Raw genomic sequence first — 25,906 nt, 5'->3', positions numbered from 1 at the left:
GACCAAATCGGAGAAAAACAGTCAAACGTTGACCACAGCCTATTTGCCTTGAGACAGAGCATTTCCAAGAAAAATATTCCCAGTGTTCATGTTAAATCTATGATATGATGGTCAACATGCCCTCAGAGATGAGTAGAAATCCATTCCTGAAGATGTTTAAGTGCATAAAGAAGCAGAATACCAATGATGACTATTAGAAACTACATGTCAGTTTGACCGGGAACACCTGGTATGCAGTTCTACTTCTATGTAGTTAGAAGTCATTGGCCAAAACCCCAGAGGAACTGTCCAAATCATTCTAATGAACCTTACAAAGTAAAAAATGCTTACTCTACTCTGAAAGTATGTACACTGATACCTGGTTGATATACAGTGTCTAATCAAATCTACATAATAGTTTGTCAACCAATGTCAAATATTTCAATTTCATTACAACCACTGAAGGATACAATTAAAATGTCCAGCTAAAAAACAAAAACAAAAAAACAACACAATCTAAAATCCCCAAACCCTCTGAAAGTTTTTATATACTGTCTCTATTTTAAGTGCTTGCCTTACTTTGCAAGTGCATTTAAATTTTAATCCTGAATCTAAAAGATTAAAAAAAAAACCCTAAATTTATATATATGAGACTTGGTTCATGGAAATTCAAATACAATAATTACCATCTTATTTTGCCATATTAGAAAAATATTAATTCAAATACGAATAAAATCTAGTTTCTAAAAAAACTTGAATGACAAAGCTGCATTTTCCATGTTCTTCAGTTGCTTTGAAAGGAAGTATGTATCTTATAACCAAATACAAGTTACATAAATTAGCTAATAAAAGTAATGAATTTAGAACAATAGCTGGTATATATAGTAAGCTCCCATTAAGCATTAGCTGCTATATATATATATATACACACACATACATATAAATATATATATATATATGTATATATTTTTAGTCCACTTATGTGGATGTTTTTCTTTTTTTATTGAAGTGTAGTTGATGCTTCAATGCTACATTAGTTTCAGGTGTATAACATAGTAATTAGACAACTCTATATGTTATACTATGTTCACCACAAGTGACCATTATAATTATTATTATTATTATTACTTCTGAATGCTGAATTTAAATTGTAATCATTTTGCTTAGTTTCCCTGATATTGACCCCCAAGCAGAAGTAAACATACATATGTACGTGTGCATTAAAGTCTATGCTCATTCCTATGGCTTTTATAAGATTTTTACTGGCTTTCATCAAAAATCAGTGGTCTGTACACCTGAAGTGTCATCAAATTTCATCATGGGAATCATATTTAAAAATGAACACAGTGACCATAGTCTCTCATCATCTAAAACATCCACAAAAATTATAACCAATGTTGTCAAGAACTATAAAGGGTCTGTGATTTTGTCTAACCTATAAGATAACAAGTTACTCAAATAATTTCATGGATGCTGGCAGAAGTTATGTGGCTCCTGAATCAGAGATAAAGAACATTATTACCCACAAAAAATAACAACAGTCTTAGAATCAGCATTTCTTATGCCAGTTCCCCAAGCTCCAATTCCCAGTGGGCAGGATGAAGAGGGCCAGGTGACAACCCACACACGCAGTGAGCTGCATTATAGCAGGGGAGCCCTGGGTTAAGGCAACCTGAATATTTTATAATAGCCGCAAGCATGCTGGTCATTACATTTTGAGGGAGATGCTAGTTTATTGTACTGGGCAGTAAACATGCCTGCCCTTTGTCCCAAGCGAGACACTATCTCTATTTCTCAAGGCTTGCAAACCAGCCTTTTAAGAGAGAGACACTACCTTCCAGGTTTCTTCACTGTATAAATATCCTTTAAGATTTTCTGCAAAATAGGCAGTCAGTGCCTCTATTCATCAGATGTGCAGAATTGTGTGAAAGACACATGAAAACTTGTCTCCCAACAGTTATACATCAAGGTTTTGAGGTTTAATGAAGCCCTAAGGTATCTGTAGAATTAGGGGATAATTCAACTATCATTAAAAAAAAAAATTTTAATATGACTTGAAGTCCCTAAAACAAAATAAAAACAAAATAAAGCTGATACCAACTTTGACCTTTGAAAAAGTAAATGAAGTTCAAGGATTAATGTGCATTTTGGACTGTGCTGAAACTTAAGATGCTTCAAATTCTCCACTGCATTCGCTTGGCAAAGAAACAGTGTTGCTAAGGCCCTGCAATTTGAGCCATGATAAATTTGATAGACATGTTATAATGCATCAGAGCATTAAAAATGAATAACAACTAAGGACAAAAATATAAAAATAAATCCCTCAAGAATTGCAAAAATGTCCCAAAATTCAGGTGCATGACAATACGCTTTGAAATGTATCCAATAGCAATGTTATGAGAATCTGCTTTTTTTTGTTCCTCTCAGATGGTTGAAATTTTGATTTCCAGTGATGTTCAAAATATTTCTAACAGTCATACGGTTGCCATTTGGTTTTATTGAAACTTAGTGCAAAGAGAGATGGTTTAGTAGGATAAACAAAGAAGATACAGAGAGCTATTGATTCGAAACAGATTCTTTTACCAGCTTAGCATGTATTCAGTTTTCATTTGCAAAACAGGGTCAAGGAAGTTAATCCCTCAATAGAAATGTTATTGTGAATAACAAAGTGGATTTTAAGGACCAGAAAAATATCAAAAATGAAAGTAAAGGTGAATAATAGAAGTCAGAATAGAGATATCTGGACTGCATTTATCTCCTTATTCAGGGACTCTGTCCAATAACATTATATATAATTTTTTTTTCAAATTACAACTCTCAAGTTACAACAATGGAGAAGTTCATGAGCATTTAACCTCCCTAATATAGAAACGCCGCAACAATATAAAAGTGTAGAACCTACTATACCAAGAAAGCATATTAGTATATATCTGGTATATTCACTTCCACAAAGGGAAAAAATAAACATAGATTAATGATGTTGTCAGAAATGTCATTATCAGCAGCCTAAGGCCCATTTATATTCTCTCTCTTCCTCCATCTACACATACATGTGGAAAGAAAGGAAATATAAATGTCTCCCAGGTTGCAGATTCCCTCTTTACCACAAAGTCCATCTTTGTGGAATTGCTGCTTGAATTCCAGCTGCTGATTTAACATATGTGTTTGATGCAAAACTGAGCCATAAGAAATGATGGTCTGTATCTTTCTAGCTGCCTGGGAGAATGGGAAGGGGCTCAATTTTTTGTATGAAGCTACATTTGGTGAACTATGTAGGCTAAGGAACTATGGATGGACAGGAACTATGTAGGTTCAATCTAGGGGTGTATCCTGACTTCCCAGGTGGCTGGGCCGTCTTAACCATCTTTATCAGACTTAAGACTGATCCACTTTCAAGATATATAAATTTAGTCATTGTCTTTGCCTTACTTTTCCTATTGTACTCTTGCATCTGAATCTAGTACTGAGAAGACAGTACTTCCTCCAGGAAGGTTTGTTTAAAGGAGCTTTATTGGGGCACCTAGGTGGCTTAGTCAGTTAAGCGTCTGCCTTTGGCTCAGGTCATGATCTCAGGGCCTGGGATCGAGCCCCACGTTGGGCTCCCTGCTCAGAAGGGAGTTTGTTTCTCCCTCTCCCTCTGCTGCTCCCATGCTTGTGCTCTCTCACTCGCATGCTCTATTAAATGAATAAAACCTTTTAACAAAATACAGGAGCTTTATTTCTAGAGGACTTCTTAAGAAAACACTAAAACCAGAGGGAAACAGTAAACTCAGATTCTAGAAACCATAGCATGCACTCAAGGAGGTCACTAGTTTACTTTTCTATAAATGTTCAGGTCAGTTTCTATTTTGGTTACAATTCTATCTTGGAGTCCTGATGGCTGCAAAACCTACTCAAGCCTCATTCTGTGGTTTTCAGCATCACAAGGGCTCTTTGAAAGGAATTACTGTCCACATGTCACAGCTGACTATTATTTACTTAAGATACAGGGCAGTTCTATCAAACTATCTATGTGTCACTATAAAAATCAATGATATTGAATGAAAATTCTTAAAAACTCCTTATCCTTAGTCTTTCTAAGTGGTCAAGGAATTATCAGTAAAAATATTAATGCTATTCAGGAAGTCAACTAATTGCTATTTTCTAAAATCACATGTTAAGAAAGAAATGGAAAAGATGCATCTGTATATTAAAGTCCAAAATAATGAATGCCATACATTTTATTTAAATAAAATAGATATGTAAATTGAAGTATATAAATGAGGGTACCTGGAAAGAAAATAAATTTTAATAAAATGCATTTGAAATGCATAAAATGTATTTTGAATAATAGGTCAATGAAAAGCACTATTAAAGGAATAAGATGGGTTACCAAAAAAATAGTAGGAAATATATATTTTACTGATTGAATATATTTTATAGTGTTTGGTGTTTAGTGTTTGGAGCTATAGGAAAAATACATTTTTTGAACCAAAATACATGAAAACTGTTGTGTTTTTCTTTCATTAAGTGCTAACAAAGAGAAAACAAAATATACAGCAATTGATTTAATTCAAAAGAATGTAAAGTAATAACCAAATTCTTTACAAAGAATGTAAAGTAATAACCAAATAACCAAACAAACATTTTATCATGTTGCACTAATTAGCTCACTTTGGAAAAGATTAGTATGGCTAATATTGCCATACCATTAAACCTTCAAAAATGTACATCTCTCAACGCTCACATAATTACCTAGCTCTACCATAATGTATGTGATATGATTTTTAAGTTGTCAGAATGTTTATTACAAGGCAGTATGAAATGATCAGGCGCCATTAATACCTTGTATCAAACTTAGCAAACTCTGCATGTCTTAGTTCCTTTTAATTTAGTTCTTTAAACCCCATAAGCATTTTCAATAAGCCTGGATAATAAACTAAATTTGCCCTTCTTAGGGAGGAAACCTCCGAGGGTTACCCATATGGCACTGTGCAGCTCATGACTTTACTGCGGCTGCTGAACTCAGTGCATCTGGGCTAACACCAGAATCCCTCTGTTTGGTACTGACACCAGAGTGAGAGGGGAGAGGAGGGAAGGAGAGGAGAGGACGGAAGGGCAGAGGGGAGCCATAAAATATGAGGGAAATGCACTGAGGCGAATTTTGGAAACCACAAACACAAAAGATTATCTAGTATCTTTTTTTTTTAAGATTTTATTTATTTATTTGACAGAGAGAGAGACAGCGGAGAGAGGGAACACAAGCAGGAGGAGTGGGCAAGGGAGAAGCGCTGGGATCAGGACCTGAGCCAGAGGCAGACGCTTGACGACTGAGCCACCCAGGCACCCCACAGATTATCTACTATCTTAGCAACTGAATGAGCTGATTCAATCATTAAATCAAATATGCTCTGTACTTGGCTACAGTGCTTATTATAAAATCCAGATATTTTTGTCAGATCAGTATCATATTATCTTTAATTTTCAAATTGAATTGAATTCAGAATAGTGTAACACTACAGTGGTCATGATCTTTAAAGAGGACCAAATTAATTACATTAATGATGTTTTCATTAGAAATGGTAACCATGGCATTCTGACGTTAATAATTTTTTTGTGTATTCAGTTATGTGTTTTGTCTTACGCTTGTGAAGTATTTTCTTCTTTTAAATAATTTTCACAAAAACTATCTTGTTTGTCACAAATTGTAAAATATGTAATGTCTCATGTAATGGATAAAATAATAAAGTATTCCAAAAGTTAAAGTACTTGCATAACTACAGTTAATGAGTCATTGGGGTTATCAACGTAAAATTCCTGACTTCTCTGGACTCCTACTTCATTGTACTTTCTATTTACTCCTTTCCAATAGTCCTAACACATGCATCAATTTGGGATTTAATATTTGATAGAATATACTTTTTGGGGGGTCAACTTTCACATAATCAGAAAAATGTTGATTGTACTATGAAGGTGTAATGTAACTTACCAACACTGTATTTAAAATGAAATTTTCAAGGATGAAATTTCCCAATTTTGCTAATATATAATTAATCAAGGATGGGGAATATCTGTACTTTGTGCTCCTTTAACTACCTTCCTTTACCTGTTGCCAACAGTGCTACCAGATTGAGGCATTTTTTTCCCCCATGAACTCAGATTCCACCTCTAAATCATTCTAAATATATACATCATCTTGGGCAGCTGCTACCAATCAATCAAATTGTCCCTTGAAAATATCTACATATCTACATATATATGCATACATGTTAACGTATGTTTTTAAGCACCTAAGATAAATTTCTTCTAAATGCCAATACATACACAAAACATTTCGATTTTTTTGTTTTAGACATCCAAAAATATCTAAGACATAAAATAATACAAATTATGTATGTTTTCAATCCTGTAATTCATTTTACTTTATTGATTTAAATGATTATAACTGCTTTTTATGATTTGTGCAAATACTTGGCTATATCTCAAAACAGCGACCCACTTAATTTTACTGACAAAGTGTACTTCAGGAAAAATGGCCTCTATCTTTTTACAATGGTAAAACCATTGTACGGATTGCTTACCATTCCCTTTTGTTCCATAGCACCCAGGACAATGTCTGTTACATAGTCATTACTGAATCCATATTTATTTAAGAAACTGGAGCATGGAAGGAAAGAAGGAAGGAAGGAAGGAAGGAATGGAGGGAGGAAAGAAGGTAGAAGGAAGGGAGGAAGGAAGGAGAAGGGGAAGGAAAAGAAAAAAAAAGAATGGGATGGAAAGGAAGGAGTGGTAATTTAATCGTGACTCAGAAGTAGAAAAATTTCATATCATCCAAAAGGAATTCAAGAGGAATTAACATATGAAAACCAATTTGTACAAAGAAGGTGACTTACTGAATACAAGTATATATGCTGCAAAATTGCTTTTGTTAATTATCATTTACATTTATATAAATCCTCAAAGGGAACATATTTTTGCTTTATTTAGGCATGCTGTTACTCTTACCCACTTTTCTTTAAATAAAAATGTCAACATCTGAAATTAAATATTATTTTGTTTCTAAAAAGTGATTAAGTACACAGGTAAAGCATGGTGTTTATTTAATACAACACTGAACAAAAATAATGACAGACTAATAGATTATTTATGCAATTACTGAGATGATTTAGTAGATTGATACTTACCAGGATATCTTTTCCAGCCCACTTGCATTCATCCCTTCTGGTAAAAGATACTGGCCACACAATCTAAGGGCAGAGAAAAACATAATTTTATGCCACTTAAGTTCTCTAAGTTCTCAAAATTACAGACTGTTACACCAAGTTGGGGCAACTTAGATAAAGAAAGTTCCATAAAACATTAACTTTTCAGCTTAGACTTTGCAGTGGCATCAGTTAACTGGTATGAACTTAAATCATTCAATCTCTGTCTACCCATCAGACTTTGCTATATATGAAAGTTAAGCAACACAGAATTTATGTAGTCAATAGAGCTAAGCAGTGTGCAGAGAAGGCAACTGTCAGGCAGGTTGGGAGGATGTGAAGATCTAGGGAAGAGAGGTAGAAATAAACATAAAATGTGGCTTACATTCTTCTAAATGAATCTGTCTTTACCGTGAAATAGTGATTGTTAAATTTAAACACTGGGTACCCTGGGTCCTATTCCCTAATTCAAATCTCAGCATGACACACTAGAATGAGCCACTGATACGGTTTAGAAAACTCCATCTTAGATAGGAATCTTTTTTTTTTCTTTTTTGACAGGACAGTGGGTAAGAGTAGCATTGTATACTTTCTGGAGATAAAGAAGGAAATGAAAAAGCAAACAGATAGCTCTAAAAGCTTCGCCATGTAGGAAAAACTTAGACTAACTGAAAAACAATGTGTTTTCATCCTTAATATTTCACTTTCATCCTGTGATAATATTTCTGCTAAATTTGAAAGGTTCCTATATTGTATGACTACAGTGACAGCGGTAGAGAAGACAAGACTTTATTGGTGGTTTAGAGGACTGTGGATTATTTTCCTTCATAATATTAATGCGAATATCCTCATCCAAATTTTAATATAAAATTTTTCAGTTCCCCAGGTCAATTCAAAAGACTCCTATCTATATTGGGGCAGAACAATTTGGTTTTTTTTTTTAATTCATCTTTCTCTTCTGGTAACAGTTAATTTCAGGAAAAAAAAAATGTCATATGTTAAAAAAAAAAAAATCCAGACATGGTGGCAATCATTCATGTCTGCTAGATAGATAGCTGTTAGTCTCAAAATGACTGATCATCATTTATTTGGGAACCTCTTGATAATTCAATATAAATGGTCATGAATTTGTGCAAGGGCTGTGATACTAGATCTAGAGAATCAAAAAACAAAATACAACACATTTATAAGCAAGAATGTAGGACATACTGAAATAACCTATGATGGCCTAACAAATGCATTTCAGGTCCATGTCACAATTACAAACACCCTAGAAATTTTTGGATATGCATTCATTTTTACCATTTGAAGCTTTCAGTTTATGTATTCTTTTCTTTTTCATGTGCTTTTCCTTTCGTGTATATCTGTGTATGTAAATTAAAAATATCATTTGACCTATTCCACAAAGTTCTTATATAGTAATCACATAATACAAAACGATGTAAGAATGGTAAATGCATGTCCTTACAATTCACAATACCCCAACTTGTGAAGTCCTACAGCCGAATGCTGGGTAGTTTATTCCACAGGTTCCACAGCCCTATCTTTACATTGGCTCTGGAGACCCCAAGTGATCTATTCTTAAAGTTTAAAATAGGAGGCTAAAATATAAGTTTTATTTAAGACACAATAATAATAATACATAGTAGGGCTAAGATTTATTGACTTTCATATTGATCTGGCCAGTTACGTTACACAAAACTTACAGATTATTAAAACACATAATTTTTAATTCAAAAAGGCAAGCTTTTTCATAATTTCTTAGCTCTTGACTGTTGGGTGTTGAGATAGCATGGCCCTCATTTTGTCATTTTTCTCTTATGTCAAATGTTAATGAAAATAATTTTGATGACATTTATGATTAATTCTCTCATACTCAGAGGAGTATGAACTCTCAACTTTCTAGAGTTCCAGAGTAAAAATATATAAATAAATAAAGCTTAAAAATCTGGCTGAGTAAAACAAATTTAGCATATAAAATGCTATTTTCAAAAGCAATTTAATGAGGATAACTGTAAGTCACTGGAATAAATATATATATTTATTTTATATAAAAATATATATATTTGTCATTTCCAACAGTAACCATTTCCACAAAGAATAATTCCTAACTTTTCAGTTACATTTGTTAACCTGTTGATATTTTGTCTTCTTTGCTCAAAAATTTCTCAATTAACTAACAATGACTAAATTTCTTATTCTCATATTGAAAGGGCTTCATGATCTATATTACACTTTCTTTTCTTCATGCCTCTATGCTTCTATTCATGGCAGCCCCTCTTACTCATTATTTAGTAAGGAAGCATTTATGTCTTAAAGAAATGGCACCCTTTTATCAAGGCCTAGAATATTTTCACGGTCCTTCCAAATCTGAGAATGTGTAGTCTCTAATAAGGATTGGCCTACTACACATCTATATGCTCAAAATCTTATCTTTAATATTAATAAGTCCCTCAAGAACTATTTATGATATCCTACAGTGACCCCTATAAAGTTTATCACAACAGTAGATGCATCAGAAAATGTTGAATAACATCATATATAGGTTAAAAAGAATATTAATAGACAAATATATGTGAATTCTTAAGTAAACTGCATTTGCTCCTATAGACAATGTGGTATAATTAAATAATATGTTTGGCATGAGATGCTTTATAATTAGAAATATGTCTTCCACTAGAATAATGATTTTAACCTCAAGAGCAGGAGCTATAACAACACTCTGACATTGTGCAAGTCACCTAGTTTTAATTAATTCACTACTTCAAGTCTACAAATCTAGTTGGTAGAAGATAATGTGATTATATCCTGAGTGTACAAATGGCCTGGGATTTTGTTATCTATAAAACAGTAGGTTGTCTCATACGATAATTAGGTCTTTTCAATTTTAGAATGAACTATTTAAATTAAAAATCTTTATTATTTTATTATTTAGAGAATAACGCTAAACATTAAATATATATTCTGAGGTGTTATGTGCTCACGTATTATCTACAGACACACAGATACATGCATATATATTTATATTCATATATATGAATTTTACAAAATGATAAAAGTATTATAAGCACTGAAATTTGAAAATATCAAATTTTTCTTAATTTTCTTAGATTTTTCGTTCATTATATAAAAAGGATGACTTCTTTTCACTAAACAACAAAACCTGCTTATTTTATGACCCTTTCGAAGGACTCTAAGGTAAATACCTTTGTCATTTAAGAAAAACAAATGGATAACCAGTTTTCTTAGGCAATAGATAACCTTAGGGATATTGCTATGATCTGAGAAGACTTAGAAATCAAATAGATTGAAAAATCAAAGAAATTTCAAAGATGATTTTTAAATGCCATATATTATTCCCAAAGTATATGAGTAAGGGCACTGCTGTTTTATATGATATACATAATGAATTGAGTCTTTATGCACAGTCAGAATTTTAGTGTTTGAGTAATAGGAAAGTAAAAGCCTTAGGTTCAGTGGTATACTCCATGCAAGATATGATTCAGCTCTGAATTTTATCTTCATTTGATCCTTAAAGCAATATTCTTCAACCAGAACAAAAGCTATTTATAGAATTCAGTTACTTTTTAAAATTTATTGTCCAATCTGTTAAAGTTTATCAGAAGTTGAGGAACACCACTCTAAAGCCCTAAATGTTAAGAAGCAAAACTAACATACATAAAAACTGATGTGAATGTACTCTAAAAAAAATGTCATACTAGCACTCTTACAAAAGCTACTGCATAAAAGATCGTTGTCCCTCAGAGAACTATGACTAGTAATATTAACTGTGAAAAAAATGACTGACTTTGAGTATAGCATATGGACTCAGCAGCATAATTTCTACTAATTTTTCAATCTATGTTTATTTTTCCAAACTGTATAGCTTTTTAATTAAATAAGCCAGAAACACGATAAAGAGTAAGGATAAAACCAATAGACTTCTAGTGTCTAAATGACCACATTTGTAAAAACTTGACACAGAAAACTGATCTTCCAGATGAGGTTTTGGCAAACTTTGTGTTCAAAAGGCCAGACAGTAAATATTTTAGGCTCTGTGAGCCAGATGATCTCTATCAAAACTATTCAATTCTGCCATTGTTGAATGAAAGCAAACATAGACAATATGTAAATGAATGAAAGTGTCTGTGTTCCAATAAACATTATTTACAAAAACAGGTGACACACCAGATTAGGCATGTGTATAATGTTGGTGAACTCTGCATTTGCTGGCAATATAGAGAGATGTATAAATTTATACATATATATATATACACATCATTTCACACATGACATTAATTATGATATATGTCTATAATGGTTCAGATATTTAGTTTTATGCAGCAAAAATTATATAACTATGGAAGGATAAGCTGAAGTTATAATGATCATTGAAAATACTATGGTTTCTTCCTTGATGATTTTTATGGTTTACTGCATCCATTATTTGTGATAATCAAATCAATGCATTACTTTTACTTGCATCTGAAAAGATAAAATAATAATTTTAGCAATTTTTTCCAGTTGTCACACTGTTAAATAGCTAGAGAATTAACTGTTAAATAGGTTGAGATGTTTTAAAAGAACTACAATGTATATATTAGAATAAAGATACCTTTTGAAAATCCTTGATATTAACCAGGTTGAATGAAAATATGTGATCCTTTGCTCCAACATACAGCCTACTCCGTTCCTCATCCAAAAGGAAGGTATGATAACTGGAGCTGTTGGCCAAGCCATTGAAAGTGATCACATTGTTGGATTCCAACATTTCTGCAAGGTAACAAAGCAAGACATTGGGTGTTAATGTGAGGTCCTATATGAGCATGGGCTATTGGTACATGGCAATCTAACTACTTCCTGCTGTAGTTACTAAACAGTGGTTGTTCTTAATGATGGTACTAAGAAATATACAGGAGCTTTTTTTTTTTTTTTACATTTCATTGAAATGGAAGTCATACTCATTAGTTTGCTGATTTCATACTCAAGACCACACACTCCTTCAAAAGAAAGGGATAGAAATACCTCATCCACACAACTGATCTGATGGAATCTCTTTGCATGTAATGATAGAATGAAATGCTCAATATTGTATACAAAATGTCTTTAATTTTACAAAGACTTTTTAAGGGGTTTCATTTGTTCCAAGTCATTATCTAGAAGGATAAGCATAGGGGCCAACAGAGCAGAGGTAGTATGGAGGAAACACTGTTTAAACTCCTAGTTGTTTGAGGGCTTCTTTTTATTTTTAGATTTTTTTTTTTAAATTCATTTGCGATAGAGACAGAGAGAGCGAGAGAGAGAGAGAGAGCATGAGCAGGGGGAGAGGCAGAGGGACAGGAAGAAGCAGACTCCCTGCTGAGCCAGAAGCCCAATGTGGGGCTCCATCCCAAGACCCTGAGATCATGACCTGAGCCGAAGACAGATGCTTAACCGACTGAGCCACCCAGGCACCCCTGAGGCTTCTTTTCATTGAGGAATTTTTACATGTTTTTTTGACCATTAAATCATTAACTCTACCATCTAAATCTTTTATAATATTTTGTAACTGACATATATAGAGAAACCAAGTTAGGTTTTTCTGAAAACATGAGTTATATGAATTTTACTATCTGACTTCAATTTTTCAGTTTGTTAGCATTCTTTTATTTGCTTTTGCTGTAAATGGGAAAACTTTTAGACTTACACCTAAGTGAGAAAAATATTTTCAAAAAAAAAATATCATTAATTGTAAGTCCACTTTTGCTTTAGAAAGGCAGTTGTCGAAAATCACCAAAGAGGTTTTCTTTCTCTACTTCAATAAAAATTATGTATATATGCCACCACAAACCCCCTTCCATGGGATAGAAATGTTAAGGATTCTCCAAAACTGTGTCCTGAATCAATGATTCAGATTTTTCCAAAGCACACAGAGTAGAACCCTTTCATCAACATCCACAAAATATAGAATGTGTTTTCCAAGGACAGGAAGCAGCAATGCAGACCCTTCCTCTGTCCCTGCCATGACCCCAGGTTATTAACCCTTTGACAAATTTCCCCGCATTATCGATTTCTCCTACTGCCCTCTCCATATTACCAAAAATGTTATTTCAGTGGAGGATAAAGTTCAAACTCCTTAACTTAGCATTAAAGACCAGGTCACTACCATTCGAGACCCTAACCCAATACTCCTCCCTCATGTCCTGTATGCTAAAGGAAAACATGCTCTGCATATGTCCACTTTTTAGCCTTTGCTGCCATTGTTTCTGACATCTACAACTATATATCACCTTGACAAAAAAAAATAACCATTCTTAAGGCTAGCTCAAATGCGAGCTCCAAGAAATTCTCATAGAAATAATTTCTTTATTGCTTGTATCACACTGTCAATCATTCATATAAATGACTTATTTACCAGAATTAACATTCCCTCACATCAGGAAATATAGAATTAATAGCTCACTATCCATAACTCACATGGTTTCTTTTCCTTATTACCAGTCAGTAAATATTAAATTGAATGTCTATTTCTATCTATTGATTTATCTATCCATTCATCTAATACACAAAAATACAAGAATTGTTAACAAATTATTAAAAGATGATTTTCTAATTCATTCATGAAAAACAGTAGAATACTGGGCTATCCTTATCCTACCCTCCACCTGCACCAAAAAAAAAAAGGAAGGAAGGAAGGAAGGAAGGATGGAAGGAAGGAAGGAAGGAAGGACGGAAGGAAGGGATTTAATTCATATGAGTTATATCTGAAATAAATGAGAGCTATTAGTCTCCAAAGAGAAAAAACAGAATTCACTACATGATATCTGAATTTAAATCTCATCCCTTTGCCAGTGTCCAAATAACTGCAAATAATCAATGCTACAGAGAGTCAATACAAGACTGAAATTTCAGGTACCCTGCTCTGTGTGAGGACGGAAAGGGCTACTATGAGAAGCAGGGGCTACATTACTGGATGTGTTCACTGACTGATTGAATGGCCGTTCAAGGAGATAATAATTATCAAATAGAGAAGAAGATGCCCTCCAACATTCCTTCCAATTCTAAAATCTGTAATAATTCTACCCTATAGATACAAAAGAAACCAAATACATAGGGAGCTAGGCAAACTGAAAAAAAAGTCAGCTGTGTCTAAACCAAGACAATTATATAAATATTAATCAATAGGAGGATCCTTTAAAAGACACAAAGGTAGATTTTAATTGGAAACACACAGATACTACATAAGGGCGCTCTAAGCATCAAGTGAAAGAAGTTATCGGAAGACAACTACTATATTTACAGAACATAAAGTCATCCAGTTATAGGTCAGAACACAAGCATCACCACCGTATTTACCAGTCATGCAAACTAGGATGAATTCCTTATGCTACATGGGCCTCAGTTTTTGGAAGATGGGGTTAATAATATATCTTCTTAGAGCTATTATGAAGGTGAAGTTAGATAATTCATGTAAAACACCTAGAACAACAGTTTCCATAGTTAAGCACACAATCACCTGCGTGAATAAGTAGAGGTAAATATATGTTCAATATTCTTGACCAGAGGTAGGAAATTAAGGTCCAGATGGAGCATACTGAAAAATTACTTTTCTACCAAATATGCTAACTTGTTAATGACATTATAATTTTGCATGGTGAAGGGATAAATAAGAAAAGCAATATGCTCTTTGATTTACATTAATATTAAATATGTCATTTTAAGAACAGTGAAATATTCTTTTTGTTTGCCAACTTCTATAACCTAAATTTTAAATAGTAAATGTAATGCCTATCTATATTATAATTCTAAACAATGAAAATATTCACCCAGTTGAAAAATATGTTACAGGTTAAATTTTGTAAATTTGTTCAGGGAAAATCACTGGTTCCTCGACACACACAACTTAGAGAAAAGTCTTAAGTAGTTTATGTATGACATCACAATGGAAACAAAGTATACTTTAAAAAAATGTTACTGCTGGATCATTTCATTAAACAAAAAGGCAATATTTTCCTGGAGTATGGATTAGCAGCTGTGTTTTCCATCACTTTCAAATACACTTGATTTTGCCTAATCATTCCTTTTTACTCCAATTTCTTTAGATGTTCCTCCCTACCAGGAACTTTGTATTTCTTTATAACTGAGAAAAGACTTTTCGAGACCCTCATGGGGTCTGAGTCACAGCAAATTCCAGATTGCTAAACTAAGGTTATCTCACCACTTTCCAGGGCAAAAATACCTAAAATCAGAGACCCTTTCTCTAAATCTAGACAGATCTCATATTCTCTAATACTATGTTTCCTTATTTAATTTTGTTATTTTGTTTTTCCTATATGTAGACACATTCAGCTATAACTGATTTTAAACAACTTCAACCTCGACTCCATTCCTCCAGAATTTTAGGAGTTTCTTTTCACAGCATCTGTTTTATAATTCTTACCATGACATAAGCTGGAATTGGAACTAAAATAAATATTCAAAATAGTGAGATGTTTAATATTTCACTACTTTTCACATCTTGCTATATTCATATTTAGACAAATAACAACAAACATTAAAGAACAATCTAAATCTCTAGAACCAATTTGACTATGATGAATCTTAGCAGGCTAAAGCTTGTAATTCTTTTGGGTGATAATTCAGATTTTTTCCGGTTGAGACATTACTTCTAACCTCTACATCTGTGTCAACCGTAAAGAGAAGTAATTACAATTGTAATCAAAAGTGCCATTTCAGACAAGCACTCTAATGAAATTTTTATTCTAAAATTTGAAAGGTGATTAAACATTGTTTATTCAAGATTCCCCAATTTAGTGTCTGTGATCTGTTTAATGACAAAATGGAAGATATACTGATCATAGAGTGAAGCAAATAGTTTGTGCTCAATAAGTGCTATTATCACCATTATATTATAAGACAATGTAGACACTAAGCATTAAGTGTATAGATGTTCTGAATGGGAAAATCAGTTCATATAACTTCAAGCAGCAGAGTGATCAATTATAAATAGATTACACTCTCTTATGATACAGTTCCAAAAACAGCCTTATAAAATTCAAGACAATTATTATAAAGTCCATGTCATATATTTCTTTTTAATTTAATAACACAAGCAAAAGAAGAAATGAAATTATAATTGCTGTTCTTTACTCAGAGTATCCCACCAACTAATTAGGGAAGAAGAATCATGATCTTTCCTAATAAGTCAATTCTAATTTTCTTTTTTTAAGATTTTATTTATTTATTTGACAGAGACACAGTGAGAGAGGGAACACAAGCAGGGGGAGTGGGAGAGGAAAAAGCAGGCTCCCCACTGAGCAGGGAGCCCAATGTGGGGCTCGATCCCAGGACCCTGGGATCATGACCTGAGCTGAAGGCAGACGCTTAACGACTGAGCCACCCAGGCGCCCCGAGTCAATTCTAATTTTCATTCTACTTATTTATTTATAAGTTTTCAGATCTGCCTTTTTTCCTGAATTCATCATAATCTCTAATGTAGCTTTATTTGAATAAAGAAAAAAACATTGTTAGTAATCACTATCAGTACACTACTTAAGATATTGAAAAATTATTTTATGAACTGATGCTCTCTTATGTTTATTTTAATACATGAAAAGAAAAAAAGATGGGAGAATTTATATCAAAATCATACATGACTACTTATCTCTACATAATAAGGCTGGAATGTTCCCGTGGTCTGATTATCTTTAGGATAAAAATAGATTTCTACAGATGATTATATTACAATAACCGGGTCAGATTCTCAAAAGGCAATGAAATGAATACAAATTTCTAGAATGCAAGACCGCCCAGAGTTAGACATTTTTATAGTAGGATGAAGAACTGCTTGACCTTCAAATCCAAACAATAGCCACAATGTTCTTCATATTTCTGACTTCCATTACATTTCTCATTCACTCTCTCTGTCTTTTCTCTCTTTTCTTACCCCTCCTCTAAATTTTATAGCATGAAAGGTAATAGGACCATGCCAGTTGCTGGATTCAACTTAATTGCCTATATTCATTCATGGCTTTAGACTTAGGCCCTTTTTCCATGACTTAAACTTCATCCTTTCATAGACCAAAGATCCCATTTAAAGAAGTCAAAGCTGGAACTACATGAAGTCAAATATTTTGACTAAATGATGACTACATCCAGATATTTGTAAATACTGGAAAGTTCATTAAGGTCCAAAGTTTTGGATCCTACATTTCAGTGCTTCCTAGATTACTTTTAAAATCTCATAAACCAAAAATATTTCAAAGCAAAACAGGAGCTAAAATGAAAATTGGCCACTTTTTGTTGCATTATAAAAACAACAGAAACAAGTACTATTGACTACCATATCATGTCATACAAAAAAGGAGGCATTTTATTAAAGTAATAAAAAGAGGAGGAAGAAAAAACACACACAAAAGATAATCCTTAGATATGAATAAATTTATATTGTAGAAAAATTTACCTCATTTTTATGATTTTGTTTTTATTTCAGCAAGGACTTATTTTATTTTTTTTTTAAGATTTATTTTTTATTTGAGAGAGAGAGAGGGCAAGACCAGGGAGAGGGGCAGGGGGAGAGAAGCAGACTCCCTGCGGAGGGAACCAGAGTCAGGGCTCAATCCCAGGACCCCAAGATCATGACCTCAGTAGAAATCAAGGGTCGGACACTCAACCAACTGAGCCACCCAGGCGCCCCTCCAAGGACTTGATTTTAAAACTGTTACAGAGAAGGGTAGTAACTTTCCACAGACTTCTATTTGGCAACCACTCCTCTAAGATAAACTATCAATGATGAACTCTATTCCTAGCATTTCCAGCCAGTGCATCTTGCTATTACATAGACAGAGTCAATATTAGTGGGTGTCTATATGCTTTTATTTATTTAGTGATGATGAGTATATTCTCTCAATTTACAAAGTTTGGTAGGTATTATTCAAATATACTTAGAAAAATCTATCTTCTAATTTTAGTATCAGTAAACACTCAAAATATGTACCAAATTTATACATCCTGATCTGAGGGTAACTTTTACCTTAACTACTTTCTCAGACCATGCCAGAGGTCACACAACACTCCATAAAACACAATCCCACCACCTTTGCCTAGAGCATTTCTCCAAGTTCTTCCAACTCTTTTCTTTATATTTGCTAATAGTCTGATCTCTAATGTCTCCCAACACATTGAATATATGCCAGGACTCTTCTCTGCCAGATGCTTCTTATTTGTAGATGATGTGAATAATCAGCTTCTTGACTTGGACAGACTCCCTGATCAAGGTACAGGCTGCCCACATTTGAGCTTCAGAAGTAAAGGTCCATTACCAGCTCAAGCCCAGCTTCCATGTTGCTAGATGCCACACAATGAACCACACTGTCAGGGAAGGACAGTATATTTTTCCTCAAATATGCTTGTAAAACATCAAGGGCAGGCCTATCTATGATATTAATCTGTTTTTCACTTTTTATAATGTGAAAAGTATGTGTGGAAAGTTACTTCCTCACAGACTAATCTAGCTCAACATATATCCAGTCCTTATATATGTGTAACATACATGTCTAACATATGTTACATAGGCACTGGCTAAGAAGTATATGGAATATAAAGATTAATAAAACCTTCATGGAAGTTAGACAAATGCCCTCAGAGAAGAGAAGCAAAAACCAAATGAACAACAGCAAGAATAGTAAGAGCTAAGAAAGTTAACAGGAGGGAGAAATTAATGTCTCAAGGAGAAGTAAATAATCCTTGGAGAAAGTGCTTGACAACTAAACCTGGCCTTAAAAAAATGCATAAGACTTTGTAAGCCTTTGAGGAGCTGAATGATTTCTAGGTACATTCCGTAGTCTCTCACAACAATGCTGTGAGGTGACAGTTTTCATTCCCATTTTTTCTCATGAGGACAGTTACTCAGAGAGATATTGGGAATATCCTAGGTCACAAAGCTAGTGTGGTATAAAGTCAAGATATCCACTCCCATCTGACACCAGGGGCCAGTTTTTTTCCTCTTACCTCATTCTATGTCTTAAATCTTTATATTATTTTAAATGCTCTGTACTTGAACTTTTTTGCATAGTAATAACTCCATGGGTAATCTTTTCTACAAGTGTTTCTTTTGTCACTAGCAGTATTTTACATGTCTTAAATCTTACCTTCCAAGACAGATTTCCCTCTGAAAGCCACACAAAGGCTTATCAGAAACCTCTATTCAGATAGTACATGAACACCTCAGAGTTTGCATGACTTGAACGGAACTCATTCCCTTTTCTTCTTTCCATTACTGACATCAATCATCACCTTTCTGTATGTTTTAAAATTGGTTGCAGGTATCACTGATCCAAAGGATCATGAACCAGAGCCTCTTCATCATCCACCGATCCATTCCACCACTTCAGTTTTGTTTAACACTGTAATAATTTGTTTACTTTCTTTTTTGCTTACATCCTCATTGTCACTGTCATAATTCATCACTGTCACTGTCGTAATTCATCATAATTTCTTTGATTATGATCATCTTCTAACATAACTCTCTCTATAGGTTTACACCAACAAACCACGTTAGCACTACCCCCAGAATCATCTTCTGTTAATGTTGAGAAAAAGGCATTTTTACTCTATCCCCTTCCTTTGAATCTCATGGAAAAAAGAGGAAAAGAAAATAATAAAATAGAGAAAAATTAAATGAACAGAGGAAGAGAGAAATATCAAACCACAAATTTTTAAGAGAATATATCCAATATAGCAAAAGCATGAAACATTTTCAGACAGAATGCTGAAATCTGGCACATACCTTCATATAGCCCAGGTAGTATAGAATTGGTAATCAAAAGGTTAGCAAATCATAAAATTTTCATCCTCAAATGCTTCATCGCAGGAACAAACTCTACGAATCTATATGGCTATCAAGTTATTGGAATATGTGAAAGTACAACTAAGTAGAAAGGTGGCAGCATCATCGCCATCGCCACCACCACAACTAATACCAGTATTTAAGATTCTCTTCTAACCACATACACACAGAGGATTATTTTCAATTAACTCAACCGTATTCCATCTATAGTTACCACAGCCTACGTGCTCTCCAATTTCCATCCTCACGTGCCCAGGGAAATCTACTCACCTTTCAGGATCTAGGTCAAGCCTCCCCCAACCTTCTAAGGACAGTATATCATGCTTTCCTTTGTAAAACACAGTGCCATGTACAAATGTAGATTAATCGCTGCTTTATCTCTTAAGCTCCCTTTCTAGAGTTAAAATATTCTGTTGCTTATTCTTGTATTTCTAGTTCTAGAACCTTTTCCTGGCTTATACTTATTACTGGCACAAAGAAACAAGTGTCTCAATAAATATTATTTAAAACAGCTTATATTTTTAAAGTGCAACAAAAACTCAGGTAAAATAAATAATAACAAGAACCTATTTAAAAAGCAAATACAGCAATATATATTGCATTTCAGATTATATTCTAGCTTTTCTAAATAGTTTTATGTTCCATTCAAATGACTAATAAAATTATGCCATCTAAACCCTAAATTACTTACAACCTGGCTATAAAATATAATAAAATGGCTAATTTTTAAAATTCTATATGCTAAGAACAATTATGGTCATTTTACATACAATAACCATGTATCAAAACCACAAATCAAGTTTTCAGAGTTTTGTTTAACTAGTAACATCAAACACAAAAACTACTGCAAGTGCAATAGTTTAACTGGTTCCCTAGCTTCAATTTCTCTCAACTTCAATATATTCTTCAAGGCATCACCACACAAATTGACCAGAGCATATTTCAAAAATGCAGTGCTTTTAAAGTACCTGCACTGACCACTGTTACCTTAGCCCAGGGTCCCTAATAAAGGCACAGTCCCTAATTTTCCTTTGCTACTTTATTTTATGCCTGTCTCTATAAGTTTCCACAATTCTATCAGAAACGGCACATTTACTCTTCTCTAAAACTGGTCTTACCCCCCCTTGCTTCCAGTTTATTTTCCCTGTTCTCCTGCTTCAAGGTACAGTTATAAGGTATTCCTCCAATGAAAGCCTTGAGAATTAGCAGGTATTACTCCCTCTTCTGATGTCCCATCCACTCTGGTCCCAACATACACTAATGTTTTAATTGCATGCCACTCATTTGCATGGATATGTGCTTTAGTCTTCTTAGATATAAAGTTTAGCACAGTGCCATATGAGTCTAATTATCTGTAGAAGAAATGGTTAACCATATACTTACTTAATTATTGAATTTGATATCTAAAAAAATCTTTAGACTATGAAGTCTGATGACTTCCATTTACAAAAAAGCATAAATGACTTTACAATGAACAGTTGCAGAGGTCATGCTTATATTAAATTCTCCTGGCTCTTAGTTTAATGTTCTTTCTTAATAAATCTCTAGAAAAACTGTGACTTTAATTTTTCTCCTAATTTTTTGCTGCCTGATCCTTGGTAAGTTTTTGTACAACTATATAGTCAAAATATAAATGTTGCTAACAATTTACAAAAAAACTAATGCATGATACATACATAATACATAATTTTTACTTCTTGGAAAAATAAAAATGAATTTAAATGTATTACATAATGTGAATAAAAGTGATTAATATAACTATGCATTGCAGCTGATCACTCATTTCTGTGCAAGATGATTAGTCAGTAAAAATTTCCAATTAAAGTGTAGATCCTTTTATAATTCACACTGTTTTAATTTAGGGCGTTGAGTGATAGGCTTGTAATCCAGAGATTGAAACTTTGTTTTTGATTCTGTCTTTAGGTCTTAATTATTTATAAGGTTCCTCTACAGGCAGGTTTCTATTACCAGCCAGTGTTCATTAAATGCCTATGAGAAGCAAGCAGTGTATTATCATTAGCAAAGTTAAAGAAAACAAAAAGGAGGCTTACCTAACTACTACAATTGAAAGTCTAATTTTTCAGGCAGTCCTGGTCAATTATTTACATGTACCATAGCATATATTTCAGTGTGTTCTTTAAATAACCATCATATTCCACATACCTATAAGGAAGCAAATGTTTTCTGATATTTACAAATTGTATAGTTCATTCTTCCAGTAACAAAACTGTGGAAAATATTCATATTTCGAGAATTAAATAGCTATGAACCACTTGTTACCTGTTATCTGTTATATATGCCCACTAAAAGAGTTTTTTTAAACTGCTTAAGAATGATTTATTTGAATTTTTCTAATGCTGAGCAAATGAGCTTTTACATAAGAAAGAAACTGAATAGCTCATCAGTACTTTTCCATCATTTCCACCCCAAGATATATTTATGGGGGGAAAGAAGCCTTCCTTATTCATGGACGAAAACTGACACATGCAAGTGTGAACATTCTGGAGAACATATTTATTTTAGTGTTCATGGGTGTCCCTTTTTGACTGAGATAAGAATCTATTTCTTAGAGTTGGAAGAGAGAGAAGGTCAAAAGGAAGTCCAGGAGATCATATGGACATTCTCAAGGATCAATCATGTAACCAAATCAGAGGAGCAGGTGTGTGGGGCTGGTGGTAGGAATTACCTAAACCCTAGATTTGGTTGACAAAAGGTATTTACAATATGTTTATCAAATGAATGAGTAGATGGATTTCTGATTGGATAAAATGAACATGTTTATGAGCATGTAACAGTGCATGTGGGTTAGATTACCCATAATTTATCCTGCTCCCCTTACCACTTCTAGTCTCTTCATTCTCTAAATTGCACGGTGTCTGGGTGTCACAACAATTTGAGTTTTTCAGCTAAAGAAGTAGAAGTTGTTCACCTGAGAGCTTATTTTATTGTCTTTATTGGGGGGGGTGAGGGAAATAGGGAGGGTATTCATATGGCATACCTAGGATGTCCCACTCCTTTAACAGAATAGATACATTCTGATTATGAAGGTTTCTGGCTTGCCCATAAAAGGATTTTATTTGAATCAGATTTCCCTGTAGGGGGGTGGAAGAGAGATGGGAGAGGAGGGTGTTGAAAACCAATGAACTTGGGCGCCTGGGTGGCTCAGTTGGTTAAGCGACTGCCTTCGGCTCAGGTCATGATCCCGGAGTCCCGGGATCGAGTCCCGCATCGGGCTCCCTGCTCAGCGAGGAGCCTGCTTCTCCCTCTGACCCTCCCCCACTCATGTACACTCTCTCTCTCAAAATAAATAAATAAATCTTAAAAAAAAAAAAAAAGAAAACCAATGAACTCAAAAGATCTCTAGATGAAACCATACAATGTGTTCTGAGTCCCTTGTAATCCTAGTGACAATAATATCCTATTTATGATGACACACTATAAACATGTTTCCCCTAATAATGTGTTTAATTTTGGAATGGACACATTTCAGAATTTATTAAGCAGAGGAAGTCAGATGCTCTAATAAAGTAGGTTCATAAGAATTCATTGACATGTTATAATTTTTCTACATATACAAAGGAAAGGGGGAGATGGGTTATTATATAGATAATTCGGGAAAATTAAGTTTTCCTATATTCTGCTCTGCCGAAATACTTTTTTTTTTTGCAAAAAAAATACCTCATGGTATTAGTTCTAAAACTTACTTGGTACAAAAAATAATAATTTAAGAATTTTATCTTATATAGAAAATGAGACAAGTTGAAATTGTTCAATTTTCTTTTCCAAATATATTCTGCTCTAAGTGTATTCTAAGATTGGGTCATGTTTACAGATGTTCTGGGACTGAAATTAAAGATAATGTGAGCTAGGTTTGGTTTAAGTGATTCCCTAGGATGAAGCTAAGAATCCAGAATATTTGTTGAAAATCCTCGCTTTCCCCAGGCCCATTAAAATCAAGCACATTTCTGGGCTAAAGGAGAGCAGACACTAAACATTCTCTAGACCAGTGCAGGACACACAGACATTTATCCCCACAAGAACAAAAGTCTAATTCAGAACCAGATTTATCTCTTTTAGAATGGGCAAAGAAAGCAGCATAAGTCAATTTCTTATTAAACTTCCTTCTATACTTCATCAAAAATGTTATCATTTCCTTCTTATAAAACAACAACAAAAAACCCCAAGACAAAACACTAATAAAAGTATTAGAATTAATGATAAATAATAAACATTGCTTAGAGTGAAAAATGATCTCCTTTTAATCTGACTTAACATACATTTAAAATGAAACTCTCCCATTAGTTTGGACATAGAGAATAACAGAGGTAAAACTTGCCTCTAGTCAGGGGAAGAAAAAGTGTTAGTGCTATTAAATTCTAATGAAACCCTCACTGCAGTCCAGTGTGAGTATGAAAGAGGCATATAATATTATCTAAGGTCACCAATTTCTGAATTCTTTCATTTTCCTGATACTTTTTATTTGGCATGAAAATAGTTAAAAGGAGATTATCTCTGTCAATCACTTTGTGATAATATTACTGTTATTACTAAGTTTGGGATTAAATAATTGAAAGTAATTTTTTATCTTTAAAATTGGAACATTTCTTCAAAAATAGGTATTTATTTTTTAAATTTCTCTTCAAATTAATAAATTGTCATGAAAACAGTGACCTATGTACCTCATGAAACTTGCTTTGAAAGCTCAGACTTTGTATTTTGCTGTGTCCCAAAGTGGCAATATAAGATTTCTGAGATTTTACATATTTATTTTAATTTTACATTTTCTTTTAAGGCAATTATCTAAAACAGGCATTTGTTTCTTCGTACTGATAAGATTCAAAAAGTGGTAGAAACTAGAATTACAAAATCAAAAAAAATTTCTAGCTCTCCCAATTAGAACTCGTTTTATCATTTCTAATCACTCAAAGGGAAGAAATTACTTCTACTTTAAAAACTCAAGAAATTAGTTTAAAAGTTCATAGCTGAGTTTGTTTGATGAACTTAATGACTTCCACCTCATTTAGTAAATCAGAATCTAAAAAATGTTACACTCAACCCTCTTGATAGGCTCTGGAGTTTATCAGCCCTGCTTTGCCACTTCATTAGCTGTCAGGAACCGGTAAGTGATACTGCAATGAAAGTCTTGATTCAGGTAGTTGAAAATGCTCTTATTGCAAAAGTACCAATTACCAACAGGCATGAAGTCAAAAGATGGTCTATCGGGAAAGGCACATCATCCACATACATACAGTTGTGTTATCATCTTTGTAGACATCAAAGAGAGAGAGAGCTTTTGAACTATCAGTAGTTGATTTGTAACATTCAGAAAAAAATACACACATTGATTTCATATACACTGCAGCAGAGTTATCACTGACCTTAGAACTCTCACCTTATAATAATGTGAGGGCAACAAAATAGGGATAAAAATGCATATTTTCTTACCACAGGATAAATGCATAAAAGATAAAAAGATGCACTTTTTAATCTATATGCTTAAATGGATTCTTGTACTTGGCCTTACACTATTTTTATGGCCAATCTTTTATTAAATGTATTTTTGTTTTGTTAATTAAACAATACTACCATGAACTTCCCCTTTAATGTACATAAACTATTTGAGGTTCAAAATATTACTTTAGTGAAATTTAATTTTAATTATACAGCCTCTTATTCTCTCCCTACCTTCTACAGTATTTCTTATAGTTGGTAAACAGAAAATTGGACAAGCATATATAGGTATAATATCTTGAATATCCCAAACAAATGCTAGAAAATATTTTCTGTGACATTTATATGCCTCTCTATATATTAAGAACTGCTGAAGCTATTTCTTTGCCTAATGAAAGCAAACACACATATTGATTGAACATTGGTGTGTTCCATAAATCACTAATTTCCTTTGATGCTCCATGGAATC

At 33.4% G+C, this 25,906-nt stretch overlaps 1 protein-coding gene across 2 annotated transcripts in view; it reads right to left on the bottom strand.

Annotated features, from left to right (window-relative positions):
* Positions 1-25,906, bottom strand: part of SEMA3A (semaphorin 3A) — a 473,560-nt gene that overhangs the window by 139,401 nt on the left and 308,253 nt on the right. For both annotated transcript variants that reach the window (XM_045864793.3, XM_064575345.1), the window contains 2 exons: positions 11,776-11,933; positions 7,143-7,205 (listed from right to left, as the gene is read on the bottom strand). In XM_045864793.3, the coding sequence (XP_045720749.1) occupies positions 7,143-7,205; positions 11,776-11,933 (221 nt within the window). The remainder of the gene's footprint in view (positions 1-7,142; positions 7,206-11,775; positions 11,934-25,906) is intronic.

Source organism: Mirounga angustirostris, unplaced genomic scaffold (genome assembly GCF_029215605.1).
Source record: "Mirounga angustirostris isolate CCGP_5_RB_7025 unplaced genomic scaffold, mMirAng1.0.hap1 SCAF_12, whole genome shotgun sequence".
In the NCBI taxonomy this organism is placed as follows: domain Eukaryota; kingdom Metazoa; phylum Chordata; class Mammalia; order Carnivora; family Phocidae; genus Mirounga; species Mirounga angustirostris.
This window is presented reverse-complemented; position numbering and strand designations above follow the sequence as displayed.